Here is a 20,101-nt window from a genome sequence, read left to right as displayed (position 1 = left end):
ATTAGGTGTGCTGTATGTATAATTTTGACCCTGTGTTGATTTCAGAAAACCCAATGAAAATTAAAACTTGTGCACCAAATTCAAATTTTTGAATTAAAGATGTATGCTGCACATTCTGCCACAGAAAAAGAACAGTTCAAAGAAATTACTGAAAGCCCAAATATCGCCATGACATTCAGATCCAAGATGACATTCATGTCACTGTATGTAAACTTCTGACCAGAGCTGTATATGCATACTACAGAGACCATTTTACCCTCATATACAGCTAATTTACATAAGACTTATGAAAATATTTTTGCAAAGGTTTGATCAAAATTAACCCAAACTTTTAACCTTAAAAGTAAGCCAAGGTATTTAAATGAGTGTGACCAAAATTTGTTTTAAATTTTGGTCAAGAGTCCTCAGGCAAATTTTGGTCTAAAGTTTAGCTTAATTTTGGTCTAGCTTTAGCAAAATTTTGGCTTGATTTTGATGAGAAAAATTCTCATTTTCTCATGTGGTGGCACTTTGAAATTTTTCAAGCTTAAACATCCTCCAACTCTGGACTTGTAATTATCAGAGTCGAGGGATGATGACGGGTGTATGTGCAGGAAGGTGTTTATTTAAAGGCGTGCGATATACAGAAACAACTACATGATGAAAAGTCAGAGTAATAAAACACAAACAAAACAGAAAGCAGAGTCATGAAACAGAGTCATAATCCAGAGTATCAAACATAGCACGAGGAAACATACAACACAAAACAGTATACGTTGCGCCGTCGTCCCGTTGCCAGTGTTCTTATATGAGTGCGCTGATCGTGCTCAAATCAGTAACAGGTGTATCTAATAATGAATGATCTGTGTGCGCAACATGCACTGTGTGCGTGAACAAGAGTGAACACTTGAGGTGCACCAGGAGTACACTACCATTCAACAGTTTGGGGTCACTTTGAAATGTCCTTATTTTTGAAAGAAAAGCACTGTTCTTTTCAATGAAGATCACTTTAAACTAATCAGAAATCCACTCTATACATTGCTAATGTGGTAAATGACTATTCTAGCTGCAAATGTCTGGTTTTTGGTGCAATATCTCCATAGGTGTATAGAGGCCCATTTCCAGCAACTCTCACTCCAGTGTTCTAATGGTACAATGTGTTTGCTCATTGCCTCAGAAGGCTAATGGATGATTAGAAAACCCTTGTACAATCATGTTAGCACAGCTGAAAACAGTTGAGCTCTTTAGAGAAGCTATAAAACTGACCTTCCTTTGAGCAGATTGAGTTTCTGGAGCAACACATTTGTGGGGTCGATTAAATGCTCAAAATGGCCAGAAAAATGTCTCGACTATATTTTCTATTCATTTTACAACTTATGGTGGTAAATAAAAGTGTGACTTTTCATGGAAAACTACACAAAATTGTCTGGGTGACCCCAAACTTTTGAACGGTAGTGTATTTATTCACATCAGACTGGAGAATTCTCGTAACCGAAATTTGATCAAGGGATTGCTTTTCATTCCTGAGAGTATAAGCTAGACCAAAATTTGGTCAACTGAATGAGGTTGTAAACCAAAATTTGGTTTTGGCTTAATTTTGTACTACTTTTGGTTAAAAAACAAGGAATAAGCCAAATTTAGGTCAAATTTTGACCAAAATTTGGTTTATTCAAGCCAAATTATTTTGTACGGGAAGGCGGATCCAAGATCAAGGAAAAACACAAATCAGGGGGGGACTATTTTCTGAACTTTGTCAGAGGTGCTTGTGTTTCCTGTTTAAGGCTGAAATTAGGTTTAAATACGTATTTTGACCTGCAGGTAATTATGTGAACTCCTTACTCCTCTCTCTCTCTATCTCTCTCTCTCTCTAGATGGTTATTGGTGGTAATCTGAATAGCTATGTGATTACGGGTCTAAGGCCGCTAACTGACTATGAGGTCACTCTCACGGCCATCTACAAAGACAAAGCTGAGAGTGAGAATGTCATACTCAGTGAAACTACAGGTAATCAAACACCAGATACAGCATTAATTTCATCAGTGAAACTACAGGTAGCATTGCACCAAACACAACACTAATCCCATCAGTGAAACTGAGAGTAAACAAACAGAAAAAATCAAATGTCCATCACTGAAATGACGGAAAATCAAACACCAACCACATCAATAATCCCATCACTGGCTCTACAGGTACTCTTATACCATTCACAGCACTAACCCCATCAGTGAACCTACAGGTTATCAAACACCAAACACAGCACCAACCCCAGCATTGACTCTACAGGTACTCTTATACCAATCACAACACTAATCTCATCAGTGAAACTGCAGGTAATCAAACACCAAACATATCACTAATCACATCATTGAGACTGCAGATCGTCAAACACAAAATATAGCACTAATCCCATCAGTGAAACTACAGATAATCAAACACAGCACTAGTCTCGACATTGATTCTGGAGGTACTCTTATACTAATCTAATCCCATCCGTGAAACTACAGATAATCAAACACCAAACACATCACTAATCCATCATTGGTATAAGAGTACCTGTAGAGTCAATCTCGTCACTAATCCCATCAGTGAAACTACGTATAATCAAACACCAAACACAGCACTAACCCCACCATTTACTCTAAATGTATGCTTATAACAATCACATAACTAATCCCATAAGTGAAACAACAGACAATCAAACACCAAACATATCACTAATCACGTCGTTGAAATTGCAAATACAAAATATGGCACTAATCCAATCAGTGAAATTACAGGTGATCAAACACATCACTAATCCCATCGGTGAAACAACATGCAATAAAACACGCCACTAATCCCAACAGTGAATCTGCACATAATCGAACACCAAACACAGCACGAAACCCATTATTGAATCTGCTGGTAATCTTACACCAAATGACACTAATCCCATCATTGAAACAACAGACAATCTAATAGTAATTGTCTTTTCATATATTTATTTATGTAATCTTTTCCCCCTTTTTTAGTTGCTAGAAGAGCAACGGTGGCAACTACGACTCCCACCACGACAACAGCAGGTATACGTAACTACTTTGGATTTATTTTGGATGAAGGTTTTCTAAAAAGACACTTTTTTTTTTTTTTAATGATTTTTGTTGTGTGTGACTATTTGTAGTGGTTAGGATGGGTGTGCGAGGTCTGCAGTTGAGCGATTTTACTACATTCAGCATGGTCGCATCGTGGGATCAGCTGGGCTCAAACGTGCGTCAGTATAGAGTGTCCTACATTTCAGCACGTGGAGACAGAGCTGAACAAGTGGTGAGTGCAGATTTTATTCACAGTAACACTGTACTGATACACTATAGCTTTCACACACACGAATACACTGGAGCGGTCACTCATACTGATACATTACAGCCATCACTCAGTCTTTCCATGTAAGCTTGTTCATTTTAAACATGCCATGTCTTCTGTTTTTACATTTTTATTACTTTATTTGATGCTCGTTCAAAGAGTCTCTGCACACTAAAACCCTCATATGGTTTGCTCCTCTAAATCCTACACGGTTAAATGTTACCATTTAGTGGTATCCAGTGCTCATTTTATTTGTGCTTGTATTGGCATTTATTGTCCAAATCAAAGCGGCGGTTTGTATTCAAATTCCTTGGCAGAGGTTCAGCACCATAAACAGAGTGGACAGTTCCTCACATATAAAGACGCTTTGGGCAGGCCAAGTTTGATGTTTTAAAAGCTTCTCAGAAAAATGTGTCAAATTAAATTATCCAAAATACTTCATGCAGAGAGAGAGAGAGAGAGAGAGAGAATGCATATATTTTCTCTTCTTCAATTTTAGTACTTACATGGGGCAGGAACATAATTATATGCTCATACTGAGGCTTGTATTTAATTTGCATGACAGTCAGTGCATTTCAAAGGCAGACAGCGGTAGGAGATTCTCTCCTGTAATTATTCAATTTATAATATTTTAATACAATATGGCCGAAATTAAACGCAAATTTATTTGATCTGAGAAGTCAGTATGTTATCTGCAGTCTTAATATTAAAGATTTTATGTCTTTACAATATTTTGTATTCGCTGATGGGTTAAGTCAGGCGTGTTGGAGCCAGAGTTCGCGGTGTACTAGAAATGCAGAAAAAAAATTGATTGGTCGAGAAATTCGGACTATTTCTTGATAATCACTTCGAACGACTCGGCAAAACAGACTGTATGTGCTATGATCAGGGTTGCCAGATCTTTATTTAGTAAAGAATAACACGTCATACTTTAATGTCGTGGAACTTCAGAGAAAGAGATTTGTTCCTGTTCTCTCTTACGTGAAACAGTGTACTCTCTTTTTTTTCTCTCTTTTGAATTCAATAAGACCAAAAAAAAACATAATCATAAATCTTTCCATATTAACAAAACCGTAAATTTCTCTGCCCTGAAGACATCAGAAAACTTAAAGTAAAAGCTTTACCTCGAAAGCTCTGCCACTAGAGACTCTTCCAGTAATGCTAATTAGTATAAATACGGAGGTGATTATTGAAAATCGCGTGTGCTGATTGGTCGAGAAATTCGGACTATTTCTCGATAATCACCTGGAGCGACTCAGCAAAATGGCGGCCAATCGCTTCGTCGCTGTAAATGAGGAAGAATTACACATTATGAAAGAAAATGCTGTTCCTAAAAGCACTAAAGATGCTATGAAGCTTGATCTAAAACTATTCAAAGATAAAGTGGGATTGTGATTTATTTTATCCACTTCAAAACAAAGTCGGTGTAGATGAGGGACACAAGTCTGCACACATGCCGCAAGTCTGTGCGCGTTACATTTGCAAGATATTTTTAAAGTTTGAAATGAATGATTTTTTTTTTAATACGGGTGGCATGGTGGTGTAGTGGTTAGCACTGTCGCCTCACAGCAAGAAGGTTCTCGGTTTGAGCCCAGCGACCGATGGGGGCCTTTCTGTGTGGAGTTTGCATGTTCTCTCCTCCGGGTGCTCCGGTTTCCCCCACAGTCCAAAGACATGCAGATTAGGTTAACTGGTGACTCTAAATTGACCGTAGGTGTGAATGTGAGTGTGAATGGTTGTCTGTGTCTATGTGTCAGCCCTGTGATGACCTGGCGACTTGTCCAGGGTGTACCCCGCCTTTCGCCCGTAGTCAGCTGGGATAGGCTCCAGCTTGCCTGCGACCCTGCACAGGATGTATTTTTTTAAATAATTACCTATATATTTATACTAAAACAATTATCCGCCTCCGACTCCGTGAATAATAACTTTGACTTTGTCTCAGTTATTATTCACCAATATTCACTTCGCCTTTGGCAAATAATTGTTAATTATTCTATCCACATCCACTGTTTATGAGCAGTCGTATGCTCTGATTGGCTACTCTACTACTAGGATATCAGCTCATATACCATGAGTAGAGAAAAACAAAATGGTGGCGCGTGTTGCTGAACCAACCGAGGACGAAATAAAAACTCTACTCAAAAACAAAACTGCAAAACATACAAAAAAGCAACAAAATATGGAATAAAAGTATTTGATGGTCAGGACGTTTCTTTTTTTTTTCAAGAATTATATCATCACAATTTTCACAAATTGCTACCGTCATTTCGCCAGTTTGTTTACATTCTAAGCGGAAATTATTTTATCAGATGTTTTGTATACATTTTTTATTAATCAAATTTGCAAAAAATAAAAATGCTCTGTTTCTCAAAATCCAGTGACTGTGGATAAAATAATACAGTTACTCCACTCAATCTCGTCGTTCATGGGTTATAGCCAACTCTGTGCTACGCGCCTCGTCAGCTATCAGCTCATGTACGACTCGAATTCATGGAATAACTGTTAAATATAAGGTGCTCCACTGCAAATATTTTAATTGCCAAGTTATTTGTGACAAATATATAATCCACTTGTACATTCAGTCAATTGACGATAAGCTAGCTATATATAGCCTGCTAATCTCAACAGCCCAACTGTATAACTTAAGTCCATACCTTGCCTAGCACTCCTGACATGCTTGATAATAACTTATTTGAAGAGTTTGAAGAGTGTACATCATTTACAGCTAAAGCGGTAGACATTTAAACCAAACAATTTGGTCTATTTACATTAAACCATTTAAAAGAATGCAGCTCATGTTCTGATTCAGAATCAGGGTTGCCAGATTGGGTTGATGTCATCTTTTCTGTGCTGTTGTCTTTTCTGTGAAATTGGTCTTGGTATTGAGAAGGCACACAATATCAATCGATAATTCCCCTCAAATGCATTCAAACTAAAGTCACGAGTCTGAAATGAAGATAAAAGCAGTAGAAATGACAGTATCTTATCGTCATCTTATAGTTCATTTTAAAGCTGCTTATAAGGTGTTAACATGTTTTGCCCAAATCTTTTCCTATTTGTGATATGTATGCTCTTCAGAGACAACGTGAAAAAGAAGAGAGTTTTCCTGAAAAGATCAGATGTGTCTTTTTAATGTGCAATGAGAAACTAAAGAAGCACACTGGACTAAACTGTATACATAAAATGTATAGAAAAAAATTGGAGGCGGCACGGTGGTGTAGTGGTTAGCGCTGTCGCCTCACAGCAAGAAGGTCCGGGTTCGAGCCCCGTGGCCAGCGAGGGCCTTTCTGTGCGGAGTTTGCATGTTCTCCCCGTGTCCGCGTGGGTTTCCTCCGGGTGCTCCGGTTTCCCCCCACAGTCCAAAGACATGCAGGTTAGGTTAACTGGTGACTCTAAATTGACCGTAGGTGTGAATGTGAGTGTGAATGGTTGTCTGTGTCTATGTGTCAGCCCTGTGATGACCTGGCGACTTGTCCAGGGTGTACCCCGCCTTTCGCCCGTAGTCAGCTGGGATAGGCTCCAGCTTGCCTGCGACCCTATAGAACAGGATAAAGCGGCTAGAGATAATGAGATGAGATGAGAAAAAAATTGCATATTGGCTGATCATAAAGAAGATCATGACCTGGTATGTGGTGTGTGAATCTGGTTTGGAGAGAATGTGTTGATGTCTCTGCTGATCTCTGAGTAAAATCCTGTTTAATCTTGGGTAAAAAAAAAAGTATGAACCTCTGTGATTTGCTGCTCTGACTTCTCACTCTTTCTTGCAAAAACATTCCACATTCATCAAATTGCGAGGGCATTTCCTGTGTACAGCCCACGTCAGGTCACCCTACAAAATGTTAGCTGGATTTGATCTGGACTCTGGATGGCTAAGCCATTCAAAAACTCTTTTTTTTTTTTTTTTTTTTAAAGCCATTCCTTTGTTGTCTGCTTTGGGTCATCATCCTACTGAAAGTTGAAATTTCTTTTCATTTTCAGCGTGCTAACAGTTTTGCACCAAAAATGACTTGTGTTTGTAGCTATTCATGATTCCCTCTACACTGACAAAAGCCCCAGTTCTCATTGAAGAAAAGTAGCCTGAAAGCATGATGCTATTAATTAATTAATAATTTACATTTATAGTGTGCAGGCTGCATGAATATATGAAAAATGCGATAAATGCCACCAAACCACCAGCAATTATCATATCTTACTCGTACAATAGATTAGATTAGATTAGATTAGATAAAACTTTATTGATCCCTTTGGGCAGGTTACCTCAGGGAAATTAAGATTCCAGCAGCATCATTACAGATAAACAGGGAAAAGAAATAGAGGAAAACTTCTCGATAAATTAAGTATTTACATATACAAATATAAAAAGAATAAGATATGGGGAAGAGAGGAGGGGGGGAGGGGGGGAAGGAGGGAAAAAGAGATATTGCACTTTATATTGCACATTGTCCGGTATTGCTTATTGTTAGGCTAGGCTACTGCTCCTTCCCATCCTCTGTCCTCCTGTTACCCCTCCTCCCCCCAGAGAGGAGTTGTACAGTCTGATGGCGTGAGGGACAAAGGAGTTTTTAAGTCTGTTCGTCCTGCACTTGGGAAGGAGCATTCTGTCACTGAACAGGCTCCTCTGGTTGCTGATGACGGTGTGCAGAGGGTGACTGGCATCGTCCATGATGTTCAATAGTTTGTCCATAGACCTCTTCTCTGCCACAGTTACCAGAGAGTCCAGCTTCATGCCGACCACAGAGCCGGCCCGCCTGATCAGTTTGTCCAGCCTGGATGTGTCCTTCTTGGATGTGCTGCCCCCCCCAGCACACCACGGTGTAAAACAGGACACTGGCGACCACAGACTGATAGAACATCCACAGGAGTTTCCTGCAGATGTTAAAGGACTGCAGCCTCCTAAGGAAGTATAGCCTGCTCTGTCCCTTCCTGTAGTTTTCACCAAAACACGATATTTGCTATTGATTTACATACTGCATTACGGCCTTCCATTCCAAAACACAACACGCACCATCACCGATTTCTTTCAAAACCAGACATTTGGTCAATCAGAGGCCACCACTGGCGTGAAGTCTTCTAAGATGGCTGTGCCCATGAAGTGGGAAATCACTTTGTAACTTCTCGCATTTATTGGACAATTTCACACTGAATTATGAATAATTTCAATAAAATAATCTAAAAAAATAAAATAATCTGTCATGAAAGAACACAGTTAAATGCACTTTAAATAGAAAGGGATATGTACGGTAGCATCTGGGGGGAAAATGCCGTGACGTGGATATGTATCAACTTGACAAAAAAATAATTACTTGGTTAAAGATTAACTATAAAACAACTATCAAACAATATGTACTTATTAAAACCTAAAAATATACAGTAATATAAAAATTAGCTAAAACTATGATAAAAATATAATATTTTAAAAAATAAAATAAGTCTTATTAAATTGTATTTATAAACGCTAACTTAAATACCGACAAGTGTCCTAGTGGTTAGCGTGTCTGTCTCTCGATCGGGAGATCGGGAGTTCTACTCATGGTTGGGTCATACCAAAGACCATCATAAAAATGGTGCCTTCTGGCAAGGCACGCTGCAATACAGATGCGAGTGGGGAGTCAAACTCTCATGGTTACCAGAGGACCCACCCCCCACTGTAACCCTAGCTATGTAATATAGGCAAGAGGCCAAGGGCTACGAAATGGAGATCGGCACTGCCAAATGCGCCCATGAATGGTGCGAGAAGGACTTTGACTTTTGACTAACTTAAATAAATGCGTCTTCAACATATTCTTAAAATTAATATTCATGAGGAAAGTGCTTCCTGATTGAAGACAAGCCGTTCCTCAAATCGGCCGTTTTAATCAGGGCTGTTTCAGGGCTCTCAAGTTTTGAAGTCAGTTCAGAGTGAGATTTTGTCGGGAAGGGCAGGGGTGGTGTCGGTGAGGGGTGTTGGCGGTGGCACACAGGGGGGTGGAGGAGGACGGGGGGGTTATGATTGGTGTTGTGTTGTAAGTGTTAGTGGCAGATTTTGAGGCCTTCAGTACAGGGGTAGGGGGCTCCCACTTGAAACCCAGTAGTTCCAGGCCTGCCATTTTAACAGCCATGATTGAGGAGAGTGTTCCGTCAAGGGCAATGTGTAAACAGAAGTGCGTAACGATCTACAACCCCGATTCCAAAAAAGTTGGGACAAAGTACAAATTGTAAATAAAAACGGAATGCAATAATTTACAAATCTCAAAAACTGATATTGTATTCACAATAGAACATAGACAGCATATCAAATGTCAAAAGCGAGACATTTTGAAATTTCATGCCAAATATTGGCTCATTTGAAATTTCATGACAGCAACACATCTCAAAAAAGTTGGGACGGGGGCAATAAGAGGCTGGAAAAGTTAAAGGTACAAAAAAGGAACAGCTGGAGGACCAAATTGCAACTCATTAGGTCAATTGGCAATAGGTCATTAACATGACTGGGTATAAAAAGAGCATCTTGGAGTGGCAGCAGCTCTCAGAAGTAAAGATGGGAAGAGGATCACCAATCCCCCTAATTCTGCACCGACAAATAGTGGAGCAATATCAGAAAGGAGTTCGACAGTGTAAAATTGCAAAGAGTTTGAACATATCATCATCTCCAGTGCATAATATCATCAAAAGATTCAGAGAATCTGCAAGAATCTCTGTGCGTAAGGGTCAAGGCCGGAAAACCACACTGGGTGCCCGTGATCTTCGGGCCCTTAGACGGCACTGCATCACATACAGGCATGCTTCTGTATTGGAAATCACAAAATGGGCTCAGGAATATTTCCAGAGAACATTATCTGTGAACACAATTCACCGTGCCATCTGCCGTTGCCAGCTAAAACTCTATAGTTCAAAGAAGAAGCCGTATCTAAACATGATCCAGAAGTGCAGACGTCTTCTCTGGGCCAAGGCTCATTTAAAATGGACTGTGGCAAAGTGGAAAACTATTCTGTGGTCAGACGAATCAAAATTTGAAGTTCTTTATGGAAATCAGGGACGCCGTGTCATTCGGACTAAAGAGGAGAAGGACGACCCAAGTTGTTATCAGCGCTCAGTTCAGAAGCCTGCATCTCTGATGGTATGGGGTTGCATTAGTGTGTGTGGCATGGGCAGCTTACACATCTGGAAAGACACCATCAATGCTGAAAGGTATATCCAGGTTCTAGAGCAAAATATGCTCCCATCCAGACGACGCCTCTTTCAGGGAAGACCTTGCATTTTCCAACATGACAATGCCAAACCACATACTGCATCAATTACAGTATCATGGCTGCGTAGAAGAAGGGTCTGGGTACTGAACTGGCCAGCCTGCAGTCCAGATCTTTCACCCATAGAAAACATTTGGCGCATCATAAAACGGAAGATACGACAAAAAAGACCTAAGACAGTTGAGCAACTAGAATCCTACATTAGACAAGAATGGGTTAACATTCCTATCCCTAAACTTGAGCAACTTGTCTCCTCAGTCCCCAGACGTTTACAGACTGTTGTAAAGAGAAAAGGGGATGTCTCACAGTGATAAACATGGCCTTGTCCCAACTTTTTTGAGATGTGTTGTTGTCATGAAATTTAAAATCACCTAATTTTTCTCTTTAAATGATACATTTTCTCAGTTTAAACATTTGATATGTCATCTATGTTCTATTCTGAATAAAATATGGAATTTTGAAACTTCCACATCATTGCATTCCGTTTTTATTTACAATTTGTACTTTGTCCCAACTTTTTTGGAATTAGGGTTGTACTACTATATCTGTGTATTTTGCAGTTTGGCAAGTACCCAGTAAAGGAAGAGATAAAAACAAAATCACACTGAGTTTTTCATTCAAGTGTGCAACACTAGGACTAAAACCAGGTGTCAAAAATAGCTGTTGAAATTAGCAAGGATTCAAGATTGAAGTGGATTGAAGTGGACAAGCTCACAGACTCCGGGCAAACTGATACTTAACATTATTAGCTGGAGACAATATTCCCCAACATCAGCTTTCATTATTTTTGTGATGCAAGTACTAATTTTGTTCAGGAAATACAAAATCATATGATGAGATGATTTACTGTATTATAGGCTACTCATCAAATATGTGCAGTATAGGAATCATTGTTTATAAAATCACTTCAGTTTGCTTTTACTTAAGTTATTGAACTTTATTTAAATTTATTTTATTTTTATTTATTCTTTTTTAAGGACTATTTTATCTTCTATTTTTAGACATATTTACTTCTTCCTTGATTCAGGAGCTTGGTTGCAATTTTGAATTTCCCTCCGGGGATATAAAGTAATTCTGATTCTGAATATGGCGCTCCCGTGTCGTCCAGTGTGTGTCGGTCTGCACTTCACCGCATCGTCTTCTTTGGAAAGTTATTGGCCGGATCACATAAATTTTACCCGGATACAACAATGCTATTTTTTGATTGACTGTTAGGTAGCTACATTTCTCAATTTATTGACCGGTGTGTGGCAAACTATTTCTGAACTCTGCAGGAAACCACTGGACGCCTGCTCTTCGTCCACAGTTAAAAAATAGTGGTGCACCTTGGTGGGTGGTGTCTTAGTAATTTCTGTGCGTGAGAGATACAAGGTGTGGCGTGTGAGCGTGTGAACTCATGGTAGCCGCGGGGTCTTAAAAGTCTTAAAGTCTTAAATTTAATATTCCAAAATTAAGGCCTTAAAAAGTCTTAAATTGCTTTGCCCAAGTCTTAATTTTTTAAACAAAGGTCTTAAATTTACTCATACTATTCTACAATGTGAAAACGTGGGTTTTGCGTAACATCAGTTAATTTCTTGGAGTATGCGCAAAGAAAGAAACAATATTGATACATTTTCGCGCCAGCGCAATCGTTGGAGTCCGTGGTGGAGAGGAGACTCCGCGAATCGCAGCATGGGGAAGTGTCGTTTTAATCAGCAGTGGCTTTCAGATGAAAGATATCGTGATTGGGTGAGGGAGGTTCCTGGAAGCGACGTTGAAGCAAGATGCTGTGTTTGTCGAAAGACCTTCAAGTTGTCCACTATAGGTCATTTCGCTTTAGAGTCTCCCATGAAGAGCTCAAAGCACATTGTATCTGCCCTCCACCGCCACCAGCCCATCGCTCGGTTCTGCACGGTTCAATCTCCGAATGCACCTGGAGTTGGCACTAGCACCACTGTCGAACGTCAGCAGCATCAGCCAAGCCAGACACCATCGGCAAGGCTAGCAACAACACAAGGGCCCAGCAGTGGCATGATGGGTGTCGGTGAAACCCCGACACTTCGGGCAGAGGTGCTCTGGATTTTAAAAACAATTATGGAACACCACTATGGAACTCCACAGCTTGAATGAGGGCATAAGCGAACTCTTTAAGGCTGTGTTCCCAGACTCGGAAGTCGCTACAACATTCTCCTGTGGAAAAAACAAAACGTCTTACAGAATAAAATTCGGTCTTGCTTGTCTTGAATGTGAAGATTTGACAAGCAATGCACATAATGACTTTTAAGTATATAACTTTTATAATAAAAGTATTTTTACTTGAAACATTTGTCATTATTGGGAATTTGATCTGGTGTTCTACGACCGCATAATGGCTGTGATGTAGGTCTTAATTCTCATTTAAGTGGTCTTAAAAAGGTCTTTAAAAAGTCTTAAATTTATGGTGGTCAAACCTGGGGAAACCCTGGAACTGCTTGAAATGCGTGTGTCTCACACCCAATGCGTGAGACTTGAGAGCCCTGGCTGTTTAGACAGGGTAAGAAGGAAGCTGTGGTGTTTTATCCTTCTGGTATTTTGATCAAAGCATGTCACAGACATTTCATTAAAACCCCAGGGAACTGTGATAACATGTAGAAAAGAGGTATAATATGTCACCTTTAAGACAGCATGGTGTAAACAGACTAAAAAAAAAAAAGATAACTATAAACCTAAGTGCACTACTTCCTGTACTGTAGATGATGGTTCCTGGCAATCAGAACTCAGTGGTGCTGCAGCCGTTGCTCTCAGATACAGACTACAGAGTGAGCGTGACTGCCATCTATGCAGATGGAGAAGGACCCGCCATTACACGATCCGCTCGCACATGTATGTGTCTAATCAATTCAGGATTATGGATAGTGTAGCACTGAAAGCATTCCTTCTCAATCATTTCTACTCCCTGTCTCTTCCCCTCAGTGCCTCTCATTGCTCCGAAGAACCTGAAAGTTTCGGAGGAATGGTACAATCGCTTCCGCATCACCTGGGACGCACCCCCATCTCCTACCATGGGATACAGGGTCATCTACCAGCCTGTCTCAGGTAAGCACACATGAGCTTCCTGACTAGCAATGAGAGAAATGAGCTGTTGTGTAGGGTTGCCACCATTCAGAAATGAAAATAAGGGATGCCCACCACGGCTCCTTGGGGCTATGACCACGACGGGCACGACTTCCATGGGGTGGGGTGCCTGCAGCAGTGGTATGTTTTATTTTGTAGGTGTTTTTAGTAAAGGGGTGATCAAGAAAGCAATTACTCATACTTAAAGCTTGAAATGCTTTATTGCCAATGCTGTAAAAATGTATAATGTACAAGTGGGCAACAATGAACTTTTAAAATATAATCTACAGTGGTGCTTGAAAGTTTGTGAACCCTTTAGAATTTTCTATATTTCTGCATAAATATGACCTAAAACATCATCAGATTTTCACATAAATACTAAAAGTAGATAAAGAGAACCCAGTTAAACAAATGAGACAAAAATATTATACTTGGTCATTTATTTATTGAGGAAAATGATCCAATATTACCTATCTGTGAGTGGCAAAAGTATGTGAACCTTTGCTTTCAGTATCTGGTGTGACCCCCTTGTGCAGCGATAACTGCAACTAAATGTTTCCGGTAACTGTTGATCAGTCCTGCACACCAGCTTGGAGGAATTTTAGCCCATTCCTCCGTACAGAACAGCTTCAACTCTGGGATGTTGGTGGGTTTCCTCACATGAACTGCTCGCTTCAGGTCCTTCCACAACATTTCCATTGGATTAAGGTCAGGACTTTGACTTGGCCATTCCAAAACATTAACTTTATTCTTCTTTAACCATTCTTTGGTAGAACGACTTGTGTGCTTAGGGTCATCGTCTTGCTGCATGACCCACCTTCTCTTGAGATTCAGTTCATGGACAGATGTCCTGACATTTTCCTTTAGAATTCGCTGGTATAATTCAGAATTTATTGTTCCATCACTGATGGCAAGCCGCCCTGGCCCAGATGCAGCAAAACAGGCCCAAACCATGATACTACCACCACCATGTTTCACAGATGGGATAAGGTTCTTATGCTGGAATGCAGTGTTTCCCTTTCTCCAAACATAACGCTTCTCATTTAAACCAGAAGTTCTATTTTGGTCTCATCCATCCACAAAACATTTTTCCAATAGCCTTCTGACTTGTCCACGTGATCTTTAGCAAACTGCAGACAAGCAGCAATGTTCTTTTTGGAGAGCAGTTGCTTTCTCCGTGCAACCCTGCCATGCACACCACTGTTGTTCAGTGTTCTCCTGATGGTGGACTCATGAACATTAACATTAGCCAATGTGAGAGAAGTCTTCAGTTGCTTAGAAGTTACCCTGGGGTCCTTTGTGACCTCGCCGACTATTACACGCCTTGCTCTTGGAGTGATCTTTGTTGGTCGACCACTCCTGGGGAGGGTAACAATGGTCTTGAATTTCCTCCAGTTGTACACAATCTGTCTGACTGTGGATTGGTGGAGTCCAAACTCTTTAGAGATGGTTTTGTAACCTTTTCCAGCCTGATGGGCATCAACAACGCTTTTTCTGAGGTCCTCAGAAATCTCCTTTGTTCGTGCCATGATACACTTCCACAAACATGTGTTGTGAAGATCAGACTTTGATAGATCCCTGTTCTTTAAATAAAACAGGGTGCCCACTCACACCTGATTGTCATCCCATTGATTGAAAACACCTGACTCTAATTTCACCTTCAAATTAACTGCTAATCCTAGAGGTTCACATACTTTTGCCACTCACAGATATGTAATATTGGATCATTTTCCTCAATAAATAAATGACCAAGTATAATATTTTTGTCTCATTTGTTTAACTGGGTTCTCTTTATCTACTTTTAGGACTTGTGTGAAAATCTGATGATGTTTTAGATCATATTTATGCAGAAATATAGAAAATTCTAAAGGGTTCACAAACTTTCAAGCACCACTGTAAATATATTGAGAACTTAATATCACTGTAAATGTAAGTGCATAACTGTTCTTGGTGTAGGGACTCGCTTTGTGAACCTTGGGGACATTTTTACTTAGAGAGGAAAAAAGAGAACAAAAAACAACAAAAACACAACAAACATGTATGTTTGCTTCTTCAAGAATGCAGAAAACAAGAAAGTGCAAAACATTACTCCTTCCCTCAACAGTCCTGAGTTCATCCAGCCAAGGATGTGCCTCTTCCCACTCACGTCTGTATTTTTGTAAGCGTTTACGCTTTTGAGGACATGGTGGAGTCCCGGGTGCAGCAGACATTTTTAAAAGGCCCGGGTTTTTTGAGCAGCGCCGGTGTGTGTTGTCTGTCCCTAGGCAACCATGACAGTGCTACACGCAGTGACGCAGGCAGCCAGGCACAGAAGCACAGAGCGGGACACAGAGGGGAGGGGTTTGTGTCCTGGGTACATCCTGCAACGTAGTATTTCCTGTTTTATTTTGTTCATGATTGTTAGATTTAGTGTTGATATGTGTGAGACAGACATGTGTATTGGACATTTATGAAAATACGGAACAAATCGCGTCCCGTATCGGTTCAATATGGGACACACGATTTAATTGCCAAATAAAGGACGATTCCGTATTTTACGGGACAGGTGGCAACCCTAGCTGTCGTGCCATAATGCACATAATATTGCCATATTCATGCTACTGATCACTGTTCACTCTTTCATCAGTACTGAAATAATCTCTAATTCATTCGCTGTTTTGCTGAACAGCTTTGAAGTCCTTCACAAAATCCATCATCTGAACGGAGTGTGCAAGTGCTCGTCTCTGTTTTGATGATGATGATGATGCGAATGAGCAGGAATATCATGGACGTTTAACACCTGCTTAATGATGCCAAACTGAATTGACAAACTGATTTACACCAATTTGGGTGTGGCATAACGCTGTCCAACAACTTGATGAAAATTGTGTGAGAAAATAACACTTAGCGAACGATGTTTTACACATCTTTAGCTATTTTTATCCCAGCGTTTTCGTTAAACTGGCTTTTTATACAACTTAGTCTTTCAGCAAGAAAGCCTAGGTAAGATTAGAAAGCAAATACAAACATTTTTATGGTATTTCTTTTATTAGGCATATCAGACGCTCGCTGTCCGTGCTGTGAAAATTGTGCATGCAGACGCTCATCTAAGTTTCCAAATCTGTCATTGCTTAACTTTTCTCTCAGGAGTACTATCATTATAAAAAAAAAGCTTATAACTTCTGCTTTCCAAAGAAATGTATCTCATTAAGATCTGTTCAGTACTTTGGGAGTAACGACAGGTTGAAGTTGGTACAACAGAGTAAAGACTCTGCTCGGTGCTTTTCTTTTTGAGTCATGGGAAAGCGGTCAGGCTCTCTCTCTCTCTCTCTCTCTCTCTTCTGATCGGTTTCTGACTGGATTACTCTTGAATATCAGTCAGATAACTTTTATAGGGATGTTCTCTTGCTCTCACTATTTCTGATGAAGGATTCAGCAAAATTTTCCATCTGCTAGTTTTGATGTTATGATTCACGGGAGACTTTGAAGTGAGTTTCCATAGCTTTACCTACTTATTTTTTCAAATCAAACTGATTCATGTCAATAAATAACTATTTTAGAATATAACTGGAGTTGTTTTGATAAAAAATATTGAGACCTTAGTGGATGGAATGAGATCTAAAAACAACGGAAGTCAGAAATGCGAGTGTCAATTTCAGTTCAGTTAATGCGAATTGTTTATTGGATGTGGATCACACAGTTTTTTCGAGGTTCGCCTTGAAAGCTGTGAATATTAATCGAAATAATCATGAATATTATTTCATATAAACACTAGTAGGCCTTATTTAGAAATACAAAGACCTACAGAGCACAAAGAGGAGATTAAAGATCTTATTTTCTTACTTTTTTTATTGAGTGTACCTAATTAGCATAATTAATACTAATTAAATAGTAATTTGTGTAATTTGTTTTTACTAATTTTTCAAACTTTGTATTCAGTATACAGCCATCTATGTACCTTCTAATTTCCATGTAAATATCTTGAAAAAAATGTTAAGAAAAAACATTCGATCTCATTGGTTAATGAGGCCCGTTTTGGACCATGTGATCCTCACACAGAATATTATGGAAGTTTTCTAAAAATTAAGCTTTTTGTTAATCTTTGATTTGTAATATCTCAAGAATGGATAACCTTTTCTCGTCTCGTCTTCTTCTGCTTATCCGGGGCCGGGTCGCGGAGGCAGCAGTCTGAGCATGGAAGCCCAAACTTCCCTTTCCCCAGACACCTCGGCCAGCAACTCGGGAAGAACTCCGAGGCGTTCCCAGGCCAGCCGAGAGACATAGTCCCTCCAGAGTGTCCTGGGTCTTCCCCGGGGCCTCCTCCTGGGGGGACATGCCTGGAACACCTCCCCAGGGAGGCATCCAGGAGGCATCCGAAAGAGATGCCTAAGCCACCTCAGCTGATTCCTCTCAATTCCCCTCCTAGAACTGCCACCTTATTGTCGTGGAGGGGTTTGTGTGCTTGAATGATCCTAGGAGCTATGTTGTCGGGGGCACTTTGAAATGTCCTTATTTTTGAAAGAAAAGCACTGTTCTTTTCAATGAAGATCACTTTAAACTAATCAGAAATCCACTCTATACATTGCTAATGTGGTAAATGACTATTCTAGCTGCAAATGTCTGGTTTTTGGTGCAATATCTCCATAGGTGTATAGAGGCCCATTTCCAGCAACTCTCACTCCAGTGTTCTAATGGTACAATGTGTTTGCTCATTGCCTCAGAAGGCTAATGGATGATTAGAAAACCCTTGTACAATTATGTTAGCACAGCTGAAAACAGTTGAGCTCTTTAGAGAAGCTATAAAACTGACCTTCCTTTGAGCAGATTGAGTTTCTGGAGCATCACATTTGTGGGGTCGATTAAATGCTCAAAATGGCCAGAAAAATGTCTTGACTATATTTTCTATTCATTTTACACCTTATGGTGGTAAATAAAAGTGTGACTTTTCATGGAAAACACAAAATTGTCTGGGTGACCCCAAACTTTTGAACGGTAGTGTATATTTCTACTTTCCAAAAGTAAAAGTGCTGAAGTACGTTATAGGTAGAAATCCAGCTGTAACATCTTTTGTCTTTTAATGTCCACAAAGCTGACTCATGGAAAACGCTCAAGAATTCCAATGTACCTGTACTGTCGTGTACTTGTGCAAATGGCAATAAACTCTATTCTATTCTATTCTAACCAACGAGAAACCCATCACATACTTCAACATTTTTCCGTCTTGCAGAAAAGCATCACGTGCAACGTATGCGTGATCTTTTATTCTGTGAAACTGCACTGCCTACTTCACATACTTCAACATAGATTACGGTCGAATATCCGTTTCTATTAATGGAATGATTTACAAGACTTTAAAATTAAATGGCTGATGTACCTAGATGTATATTGTTTATAAACATTTTCAGTTGAGTTTATGTGTGCCAGTTGGCATCATTGTCTGTCTTTCTGTGTGTGTGTGTGTGTGTGTGTGTGTGTGTGTGTGTGTGTGTGTAGTGCCAGGCCGTGCTCTGGAGACATTCGTTGGTGATGATGTAAACACCATGCTGATCTTAAACCTGATGAGTGGGACAGAGTACAGTGTAAAGGTCATTGCCACGTACACCACTGGCTCCAGCGACGCTCTCACTGGCAAAGCCAAAACACGTGAGTTCTCCAACAGCGCAATACAGTCCATTCCTCTGAGTCGTGGCATTCAAACTCTCCCGATGATAAAACAAACGCTTTTTTGTTGCGACACTCAGCAGACACACCTGTTTAACAGAGCGAATTGACTTTTTTTTTTTTTGCTTGTTTGTGTTTTTTTTTTTCCTGCAAAATGAAACAGCAATGATATTATATTCAAATCTTATATTAACAACTATTTGACAAAGGTGAAGTGAATATCAGTGATTTATTATACATACGGGACGCTTTTTTGATGGAATAAAAACACGTTCTATTCCCTTCTAGTGGGTTTCATTCATTTGGTTTGATAGCATGCAATATCGTCAGCGTATCGCTTATCCTACGTGTATTACATCACTCTACCCAATGGAGAATGAGCGTTGAATATGGTTTACGATATTGCATGGTTGTCAAGACAACATGACGTCACATGTCAGAGCTGATGCGCATGTCCAATGAGAAAGTTTTCTGCTGCGCATGAGCACAAGCATTTCTGTGTTCGCCGGGAAAGAGAAAGACGCGTTGAACACCCGAAAGGCGACCAAAACTTTATTAGATATTCTTCATGCATATTTACTAGCAGTGGTGAACCGTTACCATTAGAGCTGGGACTTCAGACACCAAAAAAAGCAACAGGGCAAAGGATTTTGTAAGGGATTAGCGGCAGGCTGCCAGGTCGCGCTGTTGTGTGTAGCTGTCAGTGTTGATTTTAAAAGTAACTCAGTAAATTACAGAGGGAAATGAATACTTAAGTCTGAGTGAAAAATACTGTAGTGAGCGTGCAGCGTGGAAGAAGAGTTTGAAGACAGAAATATTAGTTTCTCGGTCGTTAGCCTGTATTA

The 20,101-nt window shown here is 39.9% G+C and overlaps 1 protein-coding gene across 3 annotated transcripts in view; it reads left to right on the top strand.

The window, feature by feature from the left end:
- The window catches only part of col14a1b (collagen, type XIV, alpha 1b), a 255,917-nt gene that overhangs the window by 109,062 nt on the left and 126,754 nt on the right, over window positions 1–20,101 (top strand). For all 3 annotated transcript variants that reach the window (XM_060915314.1, XM_060915311.1, XM_060915312.1), the window contains 6 exons: window positions 1,851–1,983; window positions 2,991–3,041; window positions 3,140–3,282; window positions 13,256–13,385; window positions 13,476–13,598; window positions 19,089–19,238. In XM_060915314.1, coding sequence (XP_060771297.1) covers window positions 1,851–1,983; window positions 2,991–3,041; window positions 3,140–3,282; window positions 13,256–13,385; window positions 13,476–13,598; window positions 19,089–19,238 — 730 coding nt within the window. The remainder of the gene's footprint in view (window positions 1–1,850; window positions 1,984–2,990; window positions 3,042–3,139; window positions 3,283–13,255; window positions 13,386–13,475; window positions 13,599–19,088; window positions 19,239–20,101) is intronic.

Source organism: Neoarius graeffei, chromosome 2 (assembly GCF_027579695.1).
Source record: "Neoarius graeffei isolate fNeoGra1 chromosome 2, fNeoGra1.pri, whole genome shotgun sequence".
In the NCBI taxonomy this organism is placed as follows: Eukaryota; Metazoa; Chordata; class Actinopteri; order Siluriformes; family Ariidae; genus Neoarius; species Neoarius graeffei.
This window is presented reverse-complemented; position numbering and strand designations above follow the sequence as displayed.